Below are 15,557 nucleotides of genomic sequence, written 5' to 3' on the forward strand. Positions count from 1 at the left end.
GGTTTTGTTTACATTAACCTAACCTAATTCAACATATTATGATGCGCAACGAATAACAACGTAACAACGTTGATCGTGTTGTGTTGGTAGATGAGTTTCCGTGTTGTGCTCGTGCGCTACGCCTGCGTGAATTGTGGATTGAGCGTTTTTGCAGGCAAAGACCCCCTACGATGTGCAGGCGATCACAGAGCGGGAGTAGCTGGTGGAGCGTGCGTGCAGCTCGCTCGGACTCCATGATTCTGCTCTGTTGCTCTCTCCTCTCCCCTACTCTTTGCTCCTAATGGCGCCAAGCACAAATTTCACTCGCGGAGAAAAATTAAACTGCTCAGCTCAGGGAATTGGCATTTTTGATTGAGATTAAATTTCTAAACGAGTCCAACCCAAGTCAACCAGGGTAATTCTCAAAATACTTTGGCAAGATATTTTTCTGATATAATTTAAGGATATAATATAATTATTGACATAATTATTATGATATAATTTATTTAAGGATTGAGGATGGAGAATCTTTAGAATTTATGGAGAAATCACAAGCTTGTGTGGGGGCCCCAGCGTTCTGAGGCATTGAAATTAATCTTAAACGTACCTATTTACATTTTGAATTTTTGTGGAAAATACGGGGGGGAGGGGGGCTTTAATTTATATCTGAGCCATGTATGTTTGATTAGAGGATTTACTTATTGCTAAATAGGCAGAGGATGCCAGATGATAAGGGATGAGTTTGAGGATTGTATGCGCACAAGGTATAAATGTTTTCAGGATAAAGCTATGGCAGCTAAAAACTAAGATAGCATCCTTCCTTCCTTATTGGAATCAGGCGTAGATCTCAGGAAAAATTTAAAAAATAAAAGGAGGCTATCTACGTGTGGGAGAAACACACAAGTTACTTAGAGTACTTAGAGTTAAATTTTAGGTAAAAAAGATGTGTAGTTGGTCGGTAAAGACGCAGAGTTGTACTTACGTATTTGCCAGGCTGTGTACATGCATGCAGCACCCACTGCAGCCTCCTCCGGAGAATACTATCGGTGCTTAATATTATCTCAAACATGCTTCAGATGTCAAATTTTGAAATCATCCATGTTGTGAATACCTATCTATTAATTATACCTGTATCTTTCCCTCTGCTTTATGCTGCTTATTAGTACATTCTGTGCGCATTGGGGGAACTAGTTGAGAGGAGGAGGGGGGGGGGATAAATCTTACCCTCACATCTGACTTAATTCCTAAGAAATATGAGGGATTTTGCTAAGTTAGCTGTGTTGCCAGACTTTCATTGTGGAAATTATAATTGTACCAAAAATATTTCCATGTAAAGATGAACCATCAAGCTAAAACTTTAACTAAACATTCGCACAAATTTATCAATTTCTTTTTGTGGCACAATGGTACAACTTCTGGAAACTTCCTGTTACTAGGTAAATACGAGGCACTTAGCACATTTCTTGAAAAATTTGCTAAAACAATATCTGTGCACATTTCTACTTTTGATAACTTAAACCTTCAAAAGTACATAACAATCCAAAAAGTGGTAAAATTTACCAATCAGGCATCAAGAGGTGAAATGTGGGAGTGTAAATAAATAACATCACCTACAAAGATAACACTTACATTGGAAATATGATAGTATCAATAAATTAATATGTATATTTTCAATTTTTAATTCTAAGAAATACAAAATGGATTAATATAATGCACCCAAAAGCAGAACAAGTGCACGTGCAGAGGCCTCAGGTAGATGCGCAGGAAACGGAAATGGATGGGAGAGCTGGGTGGGGTAGGGAGGCGGCGGACGATAGGATGGGTTAGAGTAGGTATTGGGAAGAGAGTGCTCGAAGCTCGAACCGCCCTGAGTTCCCGTCGCACGACGCAGCCATCTTGCCTGCACATCGTAGGGGGTCTTTGCCTGCAAAAAGTAAACATCGTGAATTGTGAATTCGCAATTACTTTACCAGCAGTTTGTAACATTTTACAAGATTTCATTCTAAATTTTACTTGAAGTTAAAGTTTTATGCATGGGAGTTCCGACTAAAACCATGTAAGAAGCGTCTCTCATCAATTTTCGTCTACTTTTTCAGCCGCTCAACCACGCCTGGTACCTGCCGGCGTTCCGTCTTTTCGGCCATGTATTAGCTTTAAAAACTCTTCCATCACTTCTTTCAACATTTTTAGATTATTGAGCTTGAAAATTCCTGTTCTCCGCCCATTCTAGAGAAAATTAAACACCCCACTCTGTAAAGCGCTCAACTTTCTGAAGCCCTGAATCGCCTAACCATGAAATGATTGATTCTACGCATCTGCATTTTCTTGGCCATCTACCTCGTTTAATCTTATCTCGTTATTAATCTTCCTTAGCTCCTTTTGTCACAAATTACGCCTCTAAATACTTTTTAAATACCTAGGCTTTTTAATGCCTTTTTTGTATAACCCAAAATCATTTTCCTATCTTCACACCCTCCTGCTAGGTATTTTTAAAGAACATCATTTAATTTTCTTTAGAATAACTAGTGCCAAATTCCTCAGTTTTAAGTCCATGGTCCTTTACCTAAAAATAAAGTAATGAAGTTTCTTTCAATGCAAACTTTTACTCGCTGTAATCAGCTCCATTTTAACAAACTTTTTAATTTTTCAGGGCCCGCGAAAGAAAAGGAAGTGGCAAAAGTTCTGATGATGCCTCTGACAAAGAAAACAAAAAAGATCGTGGAAGGGACCGGAAGAAAAAAGCCTCATCATCTAGTAGTGATAGCAGCAGCAGAAGGTAATGTACATGTCTCGCAGCCACTTTAGAACCTAAAACTACCTGCGGCATATCATGGCGTTGTCTACGAGAATAGAGAGGGCGTAACTACGACTCTGTGACGTCACGCTAGTAAATGAAATTCGGCCGTGATTTAACATGTGTTCTTATGGAAGAATGCATGACACATGTTCCTATTGTGCCAATATCTTTTCAGGGGTTGATCTGATGTTAAAATTCTTAAGTAAGAACCTCTTTGAAAGAAGATAAAATTTCACATCAGAAAACTGCCTAGTTCATAAATTACATTGTCTGATAATTGAGGATATAAAAACTAAACACGACTAAATACCGAAAATCTTTACCCTACTAAGAGTGAAACGCGCTGCTCATGCAACTTTGGCCGATCAATGACGGCTCTAATTTTTTAACACAGCGATTACTCTACTACTTTGACATCACAGAACCGAGTAGTTACGTCCTCTCCATTCTTGTAGGCAACAATCATAGGCGTACCTAGCTAACTTTCTTGATGTAGGTACAACCTACAATTAGGGTGTTTCTAAATGGAAAAAATGGTTGTCTATTATCATTTTTGCATTTTAATTTTTGATATTTATATATAAGGTGGGTATTATACATAGGTATAAAAATTAAAACATAAAATGAGTTTAACAAATTTTATCTTAGAATTATCCCATATTATTTAAATACCATTGAATTTTAGCTTACTTAAATTGAGCTCAAATTTAGTGTCTTTTTCTGTTTTTAAAAAAGGTCGTAACTTTATAATATCAAAGTAGTAGTTTATTTATTCTTTAAGTATTATCAATGAAATGCCTGTGAGAATGAAATCCATGATGTAGAGACTTAAAAAAATTTGATTATGTTGGTCATGGACCAGTAAATTACTTATGTAAGTCCTGATAAATAATTTATCTGTACTGCCAGACATGCCAGCACACAACTCTGTTGGCAATATAAGGGGCAGAACGAAGTAAGACTTTTCATGGTAAACACTGGCAAATATGCACTGTCGGCCTCCTATGGTGTAGTGGTTGTAGCGCTTGCTCTATAATCGGGAGGTCCCGGGTTCGATTCCCGGCCAGGCGACCCGAGTTTGATGGTCTCAAACAATGGTTGCCTGGGGCTGGTTCAGTAGGGACGGAGGGGGGATGGGACTTAAAGCGTGGGATTAGCCCTTGTGGGCTATTTGAAATAGTAAAAAAAAAAAAAAAAATATCTCCCAATCAAATTTTGATAGTAGAAGAGTCCAAATCAATGTGTTTAGTTTTGGTAAGGAATTGAAAGCGTTTTTAATAGTGCATATCCCATTCTGTTAAGTGGTTTCTTCATTATACAGCTAAGTCCCAATTATTGAATTATAAGCAAATGAACTTTCGTTTTAATTGATAGCATTATCTCTTTCAGCTCCTCGTCTAGTTCCAGCGCTTCAAGTGCATCCTCCTCATCTGGATCATCATCAGGCTCTAGCTCCCGCTCGAGTTCATCCTCTTCATCTTCATCTTCCTCCTCAGCCTCTTCATCAGCGCGGAACAAAATCAAGCGCAAGTAGGTTTTCAACATCTCTTTGCAGTCTCAAAAATCTTCTGCTAATTATTTTATACTGTTTATAACGTCCTGCAATATTTCATTCAATGAAAACTTTGTCTGAATACGAGTTCTCCAGACTCAAGATTTACAAGCTACCTATAAAACAGCGGATTCATTTTAATGAGAAAAACCATGAACAACCGAGGTATTTCGAAGAAACAAACTTAGAAGTGCTGGGACTTATAGTACTTCACAGCACTTGCAAGCAGTAGGTAATATAAAGTTTTGATTGCCCGGATGATTTTCACAGTAGGTTCAACTTTTCTGCCCTTGCCTTATAGAGAATATAAGACATGCAAAATTTGGAAAATAATATGAACTCTGGAATTAGAAATTTTTGCAGAATATCAGTGGATGAATAACCCTGTTGAACAGCCCTGTTGGTGTCATAGAGATATAAAATGAATCTATAGGAGATGTATTTTCACTCTTTCTTCACGCAAAGTTACTCACAATAACTGCACTGAGGTATCATTCTAACTTTATTTTAAGGTCTCTCAAAGTTTTTTAAAGATGTCACCAAATACAGCTCTTGCATGTATCAGGTATTTGCGGTTTAAGCACTGTTTCTTTTGTAAAATTTTGCAAGAAATATGTTGGTGGAACTGGTTTTCTCTGAAATCAACTCCAAAGCTCAAAAAAAGCTTTCGAAGTTGAGGCTGTAATGGAGGGGATATCCCACGCCACCCCTCCTGATAAAGAGGTGGACTCTTAGAGTAGCATGGGATATCCCCTACATTACAACCTCAACTTGGAGAGCTTTTTGTGAGCTTTGGAGTTGATTTCAGAGTAAATCAGTGGCAGTCTTGCGTTTCACGCAAAATTTTACACAGGAAACAGTGCTTAAACCACAAATTCTGGATACACGCCAGAGCTCCACTGATACTTGGAAAAAAAAATTTTAACTCCTTTCATTCTGGGGAAATTTTCTGGTGACCCATGGTAGAGACACACCAATTCACTGCTCAAAAAGAGCCAAATTTTTGAATTGCTTTGACATTATACTTGTTTTTTTGTTATAGAGTCGATAGCCGCAGTAAAAGTCCAGAGAAAAAGGTAGTCAAAAAAGATGAAGATAGGAAGAAAAGATCAGAAAAATCTCCAGCAAACAAATCTCACTCGTATCGTGATCGTCGTTCCAGATCAGCATCCCCAAGACGAAAGAGGAAGGAGAGATCTCCTACTCCTAAGCCATTGACAATTCATGTAGGACGCCTAACCAGAAATATCAACAAGGACCACATCGTTGAAATTTTTTCAACCTACGGATCTGTGAAAAGTGTTGATTTGCCAATTGAAAGAATTTTCATGCAGAATAAAGGTTTTGCATATGTCAAATTTGGGACCCCCGAAGAAGCAGAAAATGCAATGAAACATATGGATGGAGGTAACTTTTTTCTGAGATTCTTTCAATTTTCGCCCTTTATGATCAGTTCTAACAAACTGACCTTAGATATTTCCAGAGCTCCTCAACAAGGGTGCAGAATCTTCCAAGATTCCACGTTTTCATGCGCCTGCCTGCCAGCTTTCCACATTTTTCTCATCAGTTTTTCACGAAATTTCCCACCAATTACTTAAAAGAGGACCTTTTTCCTCGTCTTTTCTTTGATTTTCTAGTTTTAAACCTTAAAATTTTCTTTCCTTCCACATTAACACAGGCCTTTCCACATTTTCATATGCCTGGAGGAGTGTGGAATTGAGCATTTTCTGCACCCCTGCTGCTCAAACACAGTCGCTATTGTAAATAAAAAAATTTTGGTATGGCGTCCCTTCTTACAAACACCAAGAGTATTTTAGTACACCACCTTTTTTGTAAAAGCCCATCTATGAAGGTAATACTGTTTTGCTAAGTCAAAGAGCAACAAATCCATATTTTGTTGGAAGTCTATAATTGCAAAATATGATTGTGCTTGGTTGAAAGAAAATGATACACTTGAAATAAAAGCCCAAATTGAAACATTTACGCTAATGATTACAGATAAGTTCCGAACTTCCCTTAAGACTCCTTGTGTTAAACACACTAAGTGCCCACAGCTATATTGTAATGTTAACTGTTGCCAGTGCTATGGATTAAAATGAAGTTTTAAACTCACATTAAAATAAATGTATTTATTTTAGGTTGTCGAAGCTTTTCGGCCTTGGCCACCGTAAGGACTTTATGGAGATAAACTTTGAAATACTCTACATAACTTACTCTGAGCAATATTAGTACCTAGTCAATATTTGTGGTGGTTTATTTCTTAATCTAAGATTGAGAGAGAGATTAAGAATCAAGTTAGGGAAGTATTAAGGAGATCAACCAAAATTAAGAACATTAAGAGTAACTCACCCTTAATATACATAATATCAAAGACGCTAGAACACAGAAGACCCTACGTAAATACTCATTTCGCATTCAGACTTTTCATTACCAGTAGTAGAAGCATTGCTTTGCTTTTCAAGTCGTTATCCCCCCTCTCCCCTAGTATTTTTCTGGACCCGAAAACTATCAAACCCTCTACTGAGCCATTTCTTTTCGTTAGGACCTAAACACTTTTGATCTTTGGATTCCCTGTCTTTTATGACTTCCCAATCCTTCAAGAATATTACACAAAATATTACACAAATTCAGGCTACATGAAATCTAGTTAACCAATCCCAGTCAAAGTCGTTGGCTTAAGCCATGGAAATAATCGTCTGATTTTAATTCCAGGTCAAATCGATGGGCAAGAAGTAACCTGTGCTCCAGTGCTTCAGATCCGGCCGCCGCCTGTGCGACGCTTCAGTCCTTTTAGAGGCGGTGGTCCTCCAAGAGGAGCAGCTCCGTGGAGGAGGAGACAATCCCCTCGCCGCTTTGGGCGTGGCAGGCCCAGATCACCACCTAGAAGGAGGCTTTCGCCACCGAGAAGGCGGAGATCACGATCACCAAGGCACCGCCGCTACAGCAGATCCAGTTCCAGCAGTTCTCGATAGTTTGTCCTTTTTGTTTTCAATCTTTTACTTATTCCTCTCTTTATTTTTTATGTTTGACTTATCAAAAAGGAATGTTCAAAGTTGGAAGGTTACGTTCAAGTAAGAGGCAAATTTAATTTTTTGTCTTCTCCTGGGAGAAATTTAAGGATTTGCGCATTTAGCATGCCTGAAATGAATTGTGACATTATGCTATAAGGTTTTCTTGGTGATGTATTTTTATTGAGAAGTGCTGGCACAAAATCATTGGACTAATCTAAGGAGGGTTAGTTCAACCATTAGTATTTTCTTTATCTGCAGTGTGTTGGAATTATGGTTGGTTTTAACTTATGTATTTTGCACTTACCCTAGAATTATGAAAAATTGCCATCACTCCCGAAGAAAACAAGATAAAATTATCATTTTTTATATTTAATTGCCTATATCTTGCCAGACTGATTGATGTTTCGACAAGTACTCTGCAATCCAAGTACCCTGTAGCACCCGAGAGGATCCACAAAAGTATTCAACCAAATAATAAATCCTGGACTTTCCTGTGTTAAAAATAAGTATTTTCATTGCATCAAATGTTCATTGTTATTTGTTGTATTGACAAGGAGTTAAAACCCACCAAGTATTATGGTTAGTGGATAATATGCTAGCTTATGACTGCGTAGACCAGCTTAGGTAAACCATGAGCACGGAACTTGGTAACACCCGCAATTGCAAGGATTCGATGACCTGCCCAAAGCACTGGAGGTTCTAATAAAAACAATCGATCAGATGACAGACTCGGCATTAAATATGAGAACGACCATGGTTATTCACTCCAATTGAGTACAAAATTTCGGTGTGAAAGAAGTTTTTCATTCAAAAGAATGTTACCTAAATTAGTGAGAGTTAAAAGCCTATCAAATAAAATAATTTTGCACACTGAAAATAATTAATCTCTCTTGTTTGAGTTAATGAGCTGCACGCACTTCCGATTTCCCTTTTCTAAAAATTGCAAATAAAATTGTGGAAAATTCAGAGTAGTTGGCAAATAATAATTATCACAGAAAAATTAAAATTGTTTTATGTTAACAACCAAGGTGGATTCACAGTATTAAGGAGAATGATTTTAGTAGATTGACCTGATAGGTTTCCTGAAGTTCAAGACATTTTTCAAAATTTAAATCATTCCTCTGCACATCTGGTACAAATTATACTCCTTTGTCCTAAAAGTAGCCTGAAATCATCCCAGAAGTATGGTTTAAAGAAATTTCGTGAATCGTCTCGTCTTTCTGTCTTGGTTTTTTTCTGTTTCAAGCAATGATTTTAATATCAGGAAGTTGCCAAAAAATGTCTTAAAATTCAGAAACTATTTGCATCATTAAGAAGTGGGTAACCGCATGCAATGGTGGAAAACCATTTGAAGATTTCTGTGTTTTTAAGCACCTAAATCAGGCTCACACTAATTTGTGAAAGACTTGTAGCCTAAAGACTTCGCAGTGGTTATGTTCTGACCCAAGGACCTCTCATCTGATAGTCTAGTTAGAGTTGAGAGATTAAATGCAGTCTTTTTTGAAAATCAGGCGAATCCAACAGTTGTTTTTAATTTGTATATAATTTTGTACTCATACTTAAAATTCATAAGTAAAACAAGCTTCTAAGATTCAGATCTTCTCTTCATTTTTGTATTTCCTTTTCATAATCCGTGAAGTTAATCAATATTTTGCTCACTGAGCAAACTGCTCCTGTATACATACTAAAAGGAAGGTGGTGGGGGAGGGGCTTTACCGATAGGATACTAATTGTTGCTACTATCACAAAATATGTCTTCTTTTCTTTTCGAAAAAAGGAGTAAGCGTATGGACTCCCATGATAGTACAACATGAATCTTTCAGAGAAATTGCCAGCAATCATTTTCATTAAGTCAGTCAAGCTCGATAAATATCATCCGTCACATTTTGAACTCATCTTTTCTTCAGCGCTGATGACACCTTTCACTTTCTTCTCTTTTTGTTTTGCATTTTATAACTCCTAACTTGGGTCATGGGGGAGAGAAGATTAAAGGAGACCGAATTTTTGGTTCAAACCTTGATTTTCTTTATTTTTTTATAAAAGAAAGGTACTGAAATTCACAATCTATGTTGTCAAGACATTTTACAAAACAACTAACTAAAAATAATTGGCTCACGATAACACAGTTCAAACTTTTCCTCCATGTCTTCCCACTGAAGAATCAGTAGCAGAGGAATTTTGTTCAATACATGAAAAGTGGATGCACAGTTAATCTTCATCTAGTGAAATATTTGCTTATTGAAAATTGTCACCCTTGAATTATACTTTAAAATCCAGTTTTGAAAAAAGAAATTACTTATCGTCATGCGGGCAACAAGATAAATTGTAGAAGAGCTAGATGTAGACAAAGAAGTTTTCATCAAAGAATGTGCATTCTTATAATCAGTAATAGGTTCTTGAGTTTTTTAGAACTGCAAGAGTGTGTTTGGTCATTTTAATGTTGTATCGTGAAAAAATTTTCCAAAAGAAAGTTTATCCCTTTTTCATTCATTCTTCTACTCCTTGCTTTCTTATATTCAGAAGATAATAATTGAATAATTGCCACTGGTGCGTCAGATTGTATTAAACTCGGTTACAAGTTCATCTTCTGCTGATGGAGTGGAGACAAAAATAGACCCAGCTCACTCAAATGAATGATTGAACAATGCTTTATACCATTCTAAGATCGTGAAAGTTGATAATTTTTTGGCATGACAAACTTACACACTGCTCTGAACTTGGTGATAATAATTCTTCGTATTATTTATGCATGAAAAATGAAAATTAGAGGTTGGAAGAATCTTTTATTCCTTGACAAAATTCCGAAGTTGCAAACTTTTCACATTATTATTTTTTACCATAGTGATTCTTGCTTCTTGATAACGGCTCACTCATCTTCGGCAAACCTCAAACAGAATCTCACTCACACTTAAAATAACTATATTTCTGAGAGGTACAAGCGCACGTAGAACTGCCTCATGCTGTTTATTTTAACACATTACTGAAAGTAACAAAATGAATTGACATTATTTGTAAAATAAGTTAATATTCTTCACAAAGACAGTAGACTTCAGGTATACACTCCTGTCCATGAATCCACGACAGAAAAACAACGAGAACCAGAAAAAAATGGGTGACTAACAGTTAACAGCCAGAAGAAATTGTATTTGCCCCTTACGGCAGTCAACGATTTAACTGTTTTTACCACCTTCCATGAAAAAAGGTCTGTAAAGGAACGAAACAAAAATCTTGATGCCACTCTTAAACAGGTATTCTTGATGCAATCTGAGATAACAAACTGCTTTTAACTCTCTAGGAAAACTTCTGGAGGAGAGAAACTCAGTTCGTAACAAACCCGTCAATTTGCAGTTTTTTAGGTTTAATTATGGTAATAGATGCACTAAATTTCAGTTAAATTTCCATCATTACACTATGTAAATATTTCGATTCTGAACAATTTGGGAATGTAAGTTTTGCAATTTTGCCTTTGCGCAAAATAACTCTTCCAACAGCAAACATAGAGTAGTTTCTATCTAATGAATTTTGCAAACTAAGAGGTAGATGCGACAGAATGATTGGTTTTATCGTGCCAATTTAAAGTTGGATCATAAAAAAAACTCACAGCATTTACTGTGTTTGCAGTATTTTTCTTGTTGACCAAGATGACAGGTACCTACATAGATATTCTTAATGGCAAAAATTCAGAAAGACACAACTCCTGAATGTAACAGTCGCAACAGCCTAGATCTCTCTCATCCAGAAATTTAAGGTTTTTTTTTCTGTAGCATCACTTACTTATATAATTTATTTTTTGTTTGAATTCATTTCCCTATACATATTTTAACACATCAACAAGGTAGAAAAATACATCACTCAATACATTCACTCAATAATGAGGCAATGCGCCAGGTGTTCTCTAAGATAATCGAAAAGTTCCCGCGACGCTCCAGGACAATTGGTTAACTCTAATTCTTGCAAATGTCGCAGCTGTATTAAGCTTGACAAACCGCTAGATGTCAGCAGTGGACAGCCTGTATAACAGAAATCAGAGTCATTGTTAGAAGACAAAACCAACTCATTGAGTAAAAATTTAATCATTATCGGGAAATGTTGATTCACACGTGTCACAAGACAGTTTTCCAATTGGACTGAATACAGGGGCCTATACTCAGCAAAAATATTAAAAATTTTGTCATTAATATTTCAGCCAAATCTCAGGGAAAGGGAGACAAAAGTTGTACAAAATTTATTTCCAGTCAAATGGCCTCAGGAAAGTCCTGGAATCCCTACGGATTGACGAGCAGAATTATGATGGATAAAACCTTGAGTGCCAAGTTCTGGAAACCTTACGGCTAAGTTCTTGCTAAAATTGAAATTTTGCTAAATACTTTTACATCATGATTAAGAGCTCACTGGACTGTGAAAACATTCTTGGAAAAATGATTGTTTAAACTTAAGGTGTGTAAAAATTTAACAAAAAAAGTTTAAATAAAAGTTAAAAAGTTTGCATAAAATGAATGAATTTTCATTGAATTCAGTCTTTAAAAAGGAAAAATATCATCCAAGTACCAGCAAGAGACAAAACTTGTAGGTTTCGCATTCCGCATAGATGCTGTACACCAAAATCTCGAATTTGAGAGCACCATCGGAGGAAGAGAGCTGTCAAAGACAACATCGTTGAAATGTATCCAATTCCAATGTCTGTTATGTGTTTACATCTGAAAATGAAAAAGAAAACATTTTAATCACTGTACGTATACCTCTGTAAAATAACGAGTTGAAAAAAATGTAACTCTATGGAATTGCCCTCAAATCAGAATTTGAATTATTTTTTTTAAAAACAATTTTTTATCCATCATCTTCAACATAAATGAAGTGTCTATTAGTGTGGAAAAAACAGCACAAACAAATTTCATAATGAATGAATGATTCCTTCATGTTCCACTTTTTGTTTGGATTCAAAGAACCCATATGTGCCATTTTCAACGCATTTTTCCGGGCTCACAATCAGTGGCGAAAATAAGAGTAAGATAATACGCGGTAAGAAAATTTGGAGGTTGCCACATTTCTCTCGACTTAATATTGGCTTTTGAGTAAAGCTATGCACATTTTTCGGACACGTTAGACTGAATGGACATATTCAGGGCCGGATTTACCTACTTGCCGCCCATGGGCCGCCTGTATTTTGCCGCCCCCTTCTCATTCGTTTTGAAACATCAATATAAACCATCAAGTGAACGTTCCGGAGAGGGAGGGGTGTATAAGACGCGTTTACATACTCGTGTTGGATACATTTTTTGCGAAAGCCCTGTCAACGTTACTAGCAAAATTCCAAGGAACTTTGCGCGACAGTTAAATTCCGTAAACCTATCTCTATGTGGACAAGGTCCTCCATTTATAAGAAATGAACAAAACAATTATGAAAGAACAAACATAAAGGTGGTTTGATAATTTCAACTTCCGCCGCTGCGCCGCGCTGATCGCACTGTGATTGGCGCAATGCGTGAAGTATTCCTGCAGTCTTGTAGGCGCTATACATTTCACGCCAACCGCTCTTGACCGCGTTGTCTTTGGCGCGATGGGTGAAGTATTCATACAGTCTTGTAGGCGCTAATATGTGTCACATGCCGATCGCCGCGCGGAGGGCTTGTCTTTTTCATCTCAAGTCCTCGTCGTCATCTCTCTCTGCGTTGAGCTCCAGGTCAAATTGCGTGTTTAGTTCCTCTCTTCACTTTACTAATTAAAGATGCTACTTCTTGTATCACCGAAAAACGACAAAATTAGAAATTACTATACTCTCAGGATAGAGAGATTTCGTTCCCTTTTCTCATTGATAATTTTATTTCTGAATCCGATTTTCTTACACCTACATTTAAAAAAATTGCAAATTTTGCCACCCCCTAAATTTGCCGCCATGGGCCGCGGCCCATGCGGCCACCCCCTTAATTCGGCCCTGGACATGTTTATGCTAAAAGGAACTAGGTACGTTGCACGCAATCCCTGCACACGTAGTTTCTTTTAGCGTATGTAAATACGTCCAAATCGTAGATAAAATTCTGTGAAAAATCCAAGGAAAATATGCATTATTTCTATCAAAAATTAAATCTTTATATGGAGAGGTTTGGTAACGTCTGAATGTTGATCATCGTTTTTCCTCGCGGCGCGGTAGGGTACACCAGAACACAGTTCGTGCTTGAAAGTCGAAGAAAGTGACTACAATTGCATATTCGTGGTTTTGAAGGCGTTTTAGATACTCTTCGCTGTTGATCGAATCGAACTTTGGCAAAGAAGGAGCTCCCCTCCAGGGGTGGACGGGAGAATTATAGTCGCTTATTTGTTCGCGACAAGATGACCGAGCGCGACGGTTTGTAGAGCTTGGAAAAATACAGGGGTTCTCGGAAAAATAACCCCGTTGTTTGCACTCCCCGGGGCGGCGCACATGGGGATCGAGTCATCAGAGAGGTCGGACATGAAATATTTCACCAAAACCGTAAATTTTGATGTTTCAATCGTTACATTTTAAATTGTAAGTAGTGCATCTGCAAGAAAATTTCACGAGGAAACTAACGGAACCAGTTTTAAAACATCAAAGTTTCGTATAAACAGAGTTATAAGCGTTTAAAGTTTCCGAATTTCGTCCGATCCCCCGTCGACTCGATCCGTTGTGCGGCGGGACGCGGCGCGGCGGCCAGCACGAATGTAATGTACTCGAGCACGGCGAGTTGGCCGCAAGGAAGTGGGTGAATGGGCGAAGGGTGATCCTTCACGACGAATCGACCCATATTCTTTCGACTCGTCATTTCTGCGAGTGCTCCCAATGAGATGGTCCCAAGTTCTATTCTCTTTCGGAAAAGTTTGTGGCCTAAACCGCCTGGACGTGTAAGGACGGGACACTCAAAACCGAATTATTCTTTGACAAAACGCCAATCCGGGGTCGTCCTTAAATCACGTAACGCGGGGGGGGGGGGGGGGGGGGGTCACGCAGTTACGCCATTTTGTTTTTACAAAAATTTGTCGGATGCTAGAGCTTAAAAGTCGAAGAAAGTGTCTAGAATTGCATATCCGTCGTTTTGAAGGCGTGTTCTTTTTTTGTTTTTTGTTAAAAGGATGGGGACCTACGTCACAAAAGCGTTATACGAGGGGGAGGGGGTCAAAAATGCCGATAAAGTGCGTTACGTAATTTAGGGACGGGGCTCTTAATGACCAAATGCGAAGCATGCATACCTATCCCAATTACAACTTTTTAAAATTCTCCGATTTTCTTTTATCTTCTTCAAGGAAAACTACCTATAATGCGATTATAATACCTGACCTAATTAGGTACCTAATGTTGGTGCCATGTAATCAAAATGCTTCGCCGTAATTTTTTGCGATTTTTTTTAATATGAGCACCTCAGGAAAATTCACAGAACATATCAGTTGATACAAACTTTTTAGTTCCTTTTCTGGGGGGAAAAAACCAAGAGCGAATAGTTACGACGTCGCAATCCGAGAAACGCATTTTTCGATTTTAACCATCGCAAAATGCTTTTAGTCCCTTAGGTATAGAGTTCAATTGAATCAGCTCGAGCAAAAATTGCTGATGTCCATTGGCTATTTATCCAGTGTCAAGTACAGTTAGCGAGTCTCTACATCACATGCATGTATATCTAACCTTGAAATAGACTGCATTTTGCAATTTGGACCAATAAATTCCGGCCCCCGGTTTAAAAACAACGTATGTGCCATTAGTTTCCCTATGCACATAAGTGTTTTTTTAGATGAGCCAGAATCTATAGGTCCAAATTGCAAAATGCAGTCCAAATGTACATGTATCGATTACGAAACTCCCAAATCACGCATCTCGTTTTGCGACGTTGCAGACTTCCTGCCATGCTTTTTTTTTAAATTGAGAACTTGGTATTCGACGTCAGTTATCAAAAACTTACTTCCGTTTTAAATTCGCAAAATTGACTCAAAATAATCGACAGGATTTTTCAAGATCGTAGCTTAATTTCTCTCCACAATGCTGACTTTCGTGTGTAATCCACTAATCGGCAGAAAAATCGGTGAAATTTTCAATCACAAATTTCAAGCAGTTTCCTGGTAAGATTGATATTATTTCCTTGTGGGAATTTTGCAACGTTAAACTGGGATGCGGCGGCAATTTTTAATTGAAAGTTTAAAGCAGAATGAATCGACATGCAGACGCACATTCCTATTTCGCCTTCAATTTCTGAGGTAGGCCAACAAATCGTCA

At 37.6% G+C, this 15,557-nt stretch overlaps 2 protein-coding genes across 2 annotated transcripts in view; one reads left to right on the plus strand and one right to left on the minus strand.

Annotated features, from left to right (window-relative positions):
- Nucleotides 1-53: 53 nt before the first annotated feature.
- On the plus strand, nt 54-8,934 carry RnpS1 (RNA-binding protein S1). Its single transcript, XM_019047403.2, has 6 exons — nt 54-125; nt 1,921-2,035; nt 2,630-2,755; nt 4,166-4,306; nt 5,371-5,735; nt 7,041-8,934. The coding sequence occupies exons 2-6, from the start codon at nt 2,013-2,015 to the stop codon at nt 7,298-7,300; spliced, it is 915 nt and encodes a 304-aa protein (XP_018902948.1). The 5' UTR covers nt 54-125; nt 1,921-2,012; the 3' UTR covers nt 7,301-8,934.
- A 406-nt stretch (nt 8,935-9,340) lies between these two features.
- LOC109034324 (uncharacterized) overlaps nt 9,341-15,557 on the minus strand; it is a 61,749-nt gene continuing 55,532 nt past the window's right edge. Inside the window, exons 5-6 of the mRNA XM_019047402.2 lie at nt 11,888-12,036; nt 9,341-11,349 (exon numbers count right to left, since the gene is read on the minus strand). Of these exons, the coding sequence (XP_018902947.1) occupies nt 11,201-11,349; nt 11,888-12,036 (298 nt within the window). The 3' untranslated portion in view covers nt 9,341-11,200. The remainder of the gene's footprint in view (nt 11,350-11,887; nt 12,037-15,557) is intronic.

The sequence above is a fragment of the Bemisia tabaci genome, chromosome 4, assembly GCF_918797505.1.
Source record: "Bemisia tabaci chromosome 4, PGI_BMITA_v3".
NCBI classification, from domain to species: Eukaryota; Metazoa; Arthropoda; class Insecta; order Hemiptera; family Aleyrodidae; genus Bemisia; species Bemisia tabaci.

Bases quoted from the DNA above. Each gene is read 5' to 3' on its own strand.
- RnpS1 (XM_019047403.2), top strand. From the start codon at position 2,013: ATGGGAGTTCCGACTAAAACCAT. The intron at 4,307-5,370 runs GTAGGTTTTCAA...TTTTTGTTATAG, and splicing joins CGGAACAAAATCAAGCGCAA to AGTCGATAGCCGCAGTAAAA. The intron at 5,736-7,040 runs GTAACTTTTTTC...TTTTAATTCCAG, and splicing joins AATGAAACATATGGATGGAG to GTCAAATCGATGGGCAAGAA.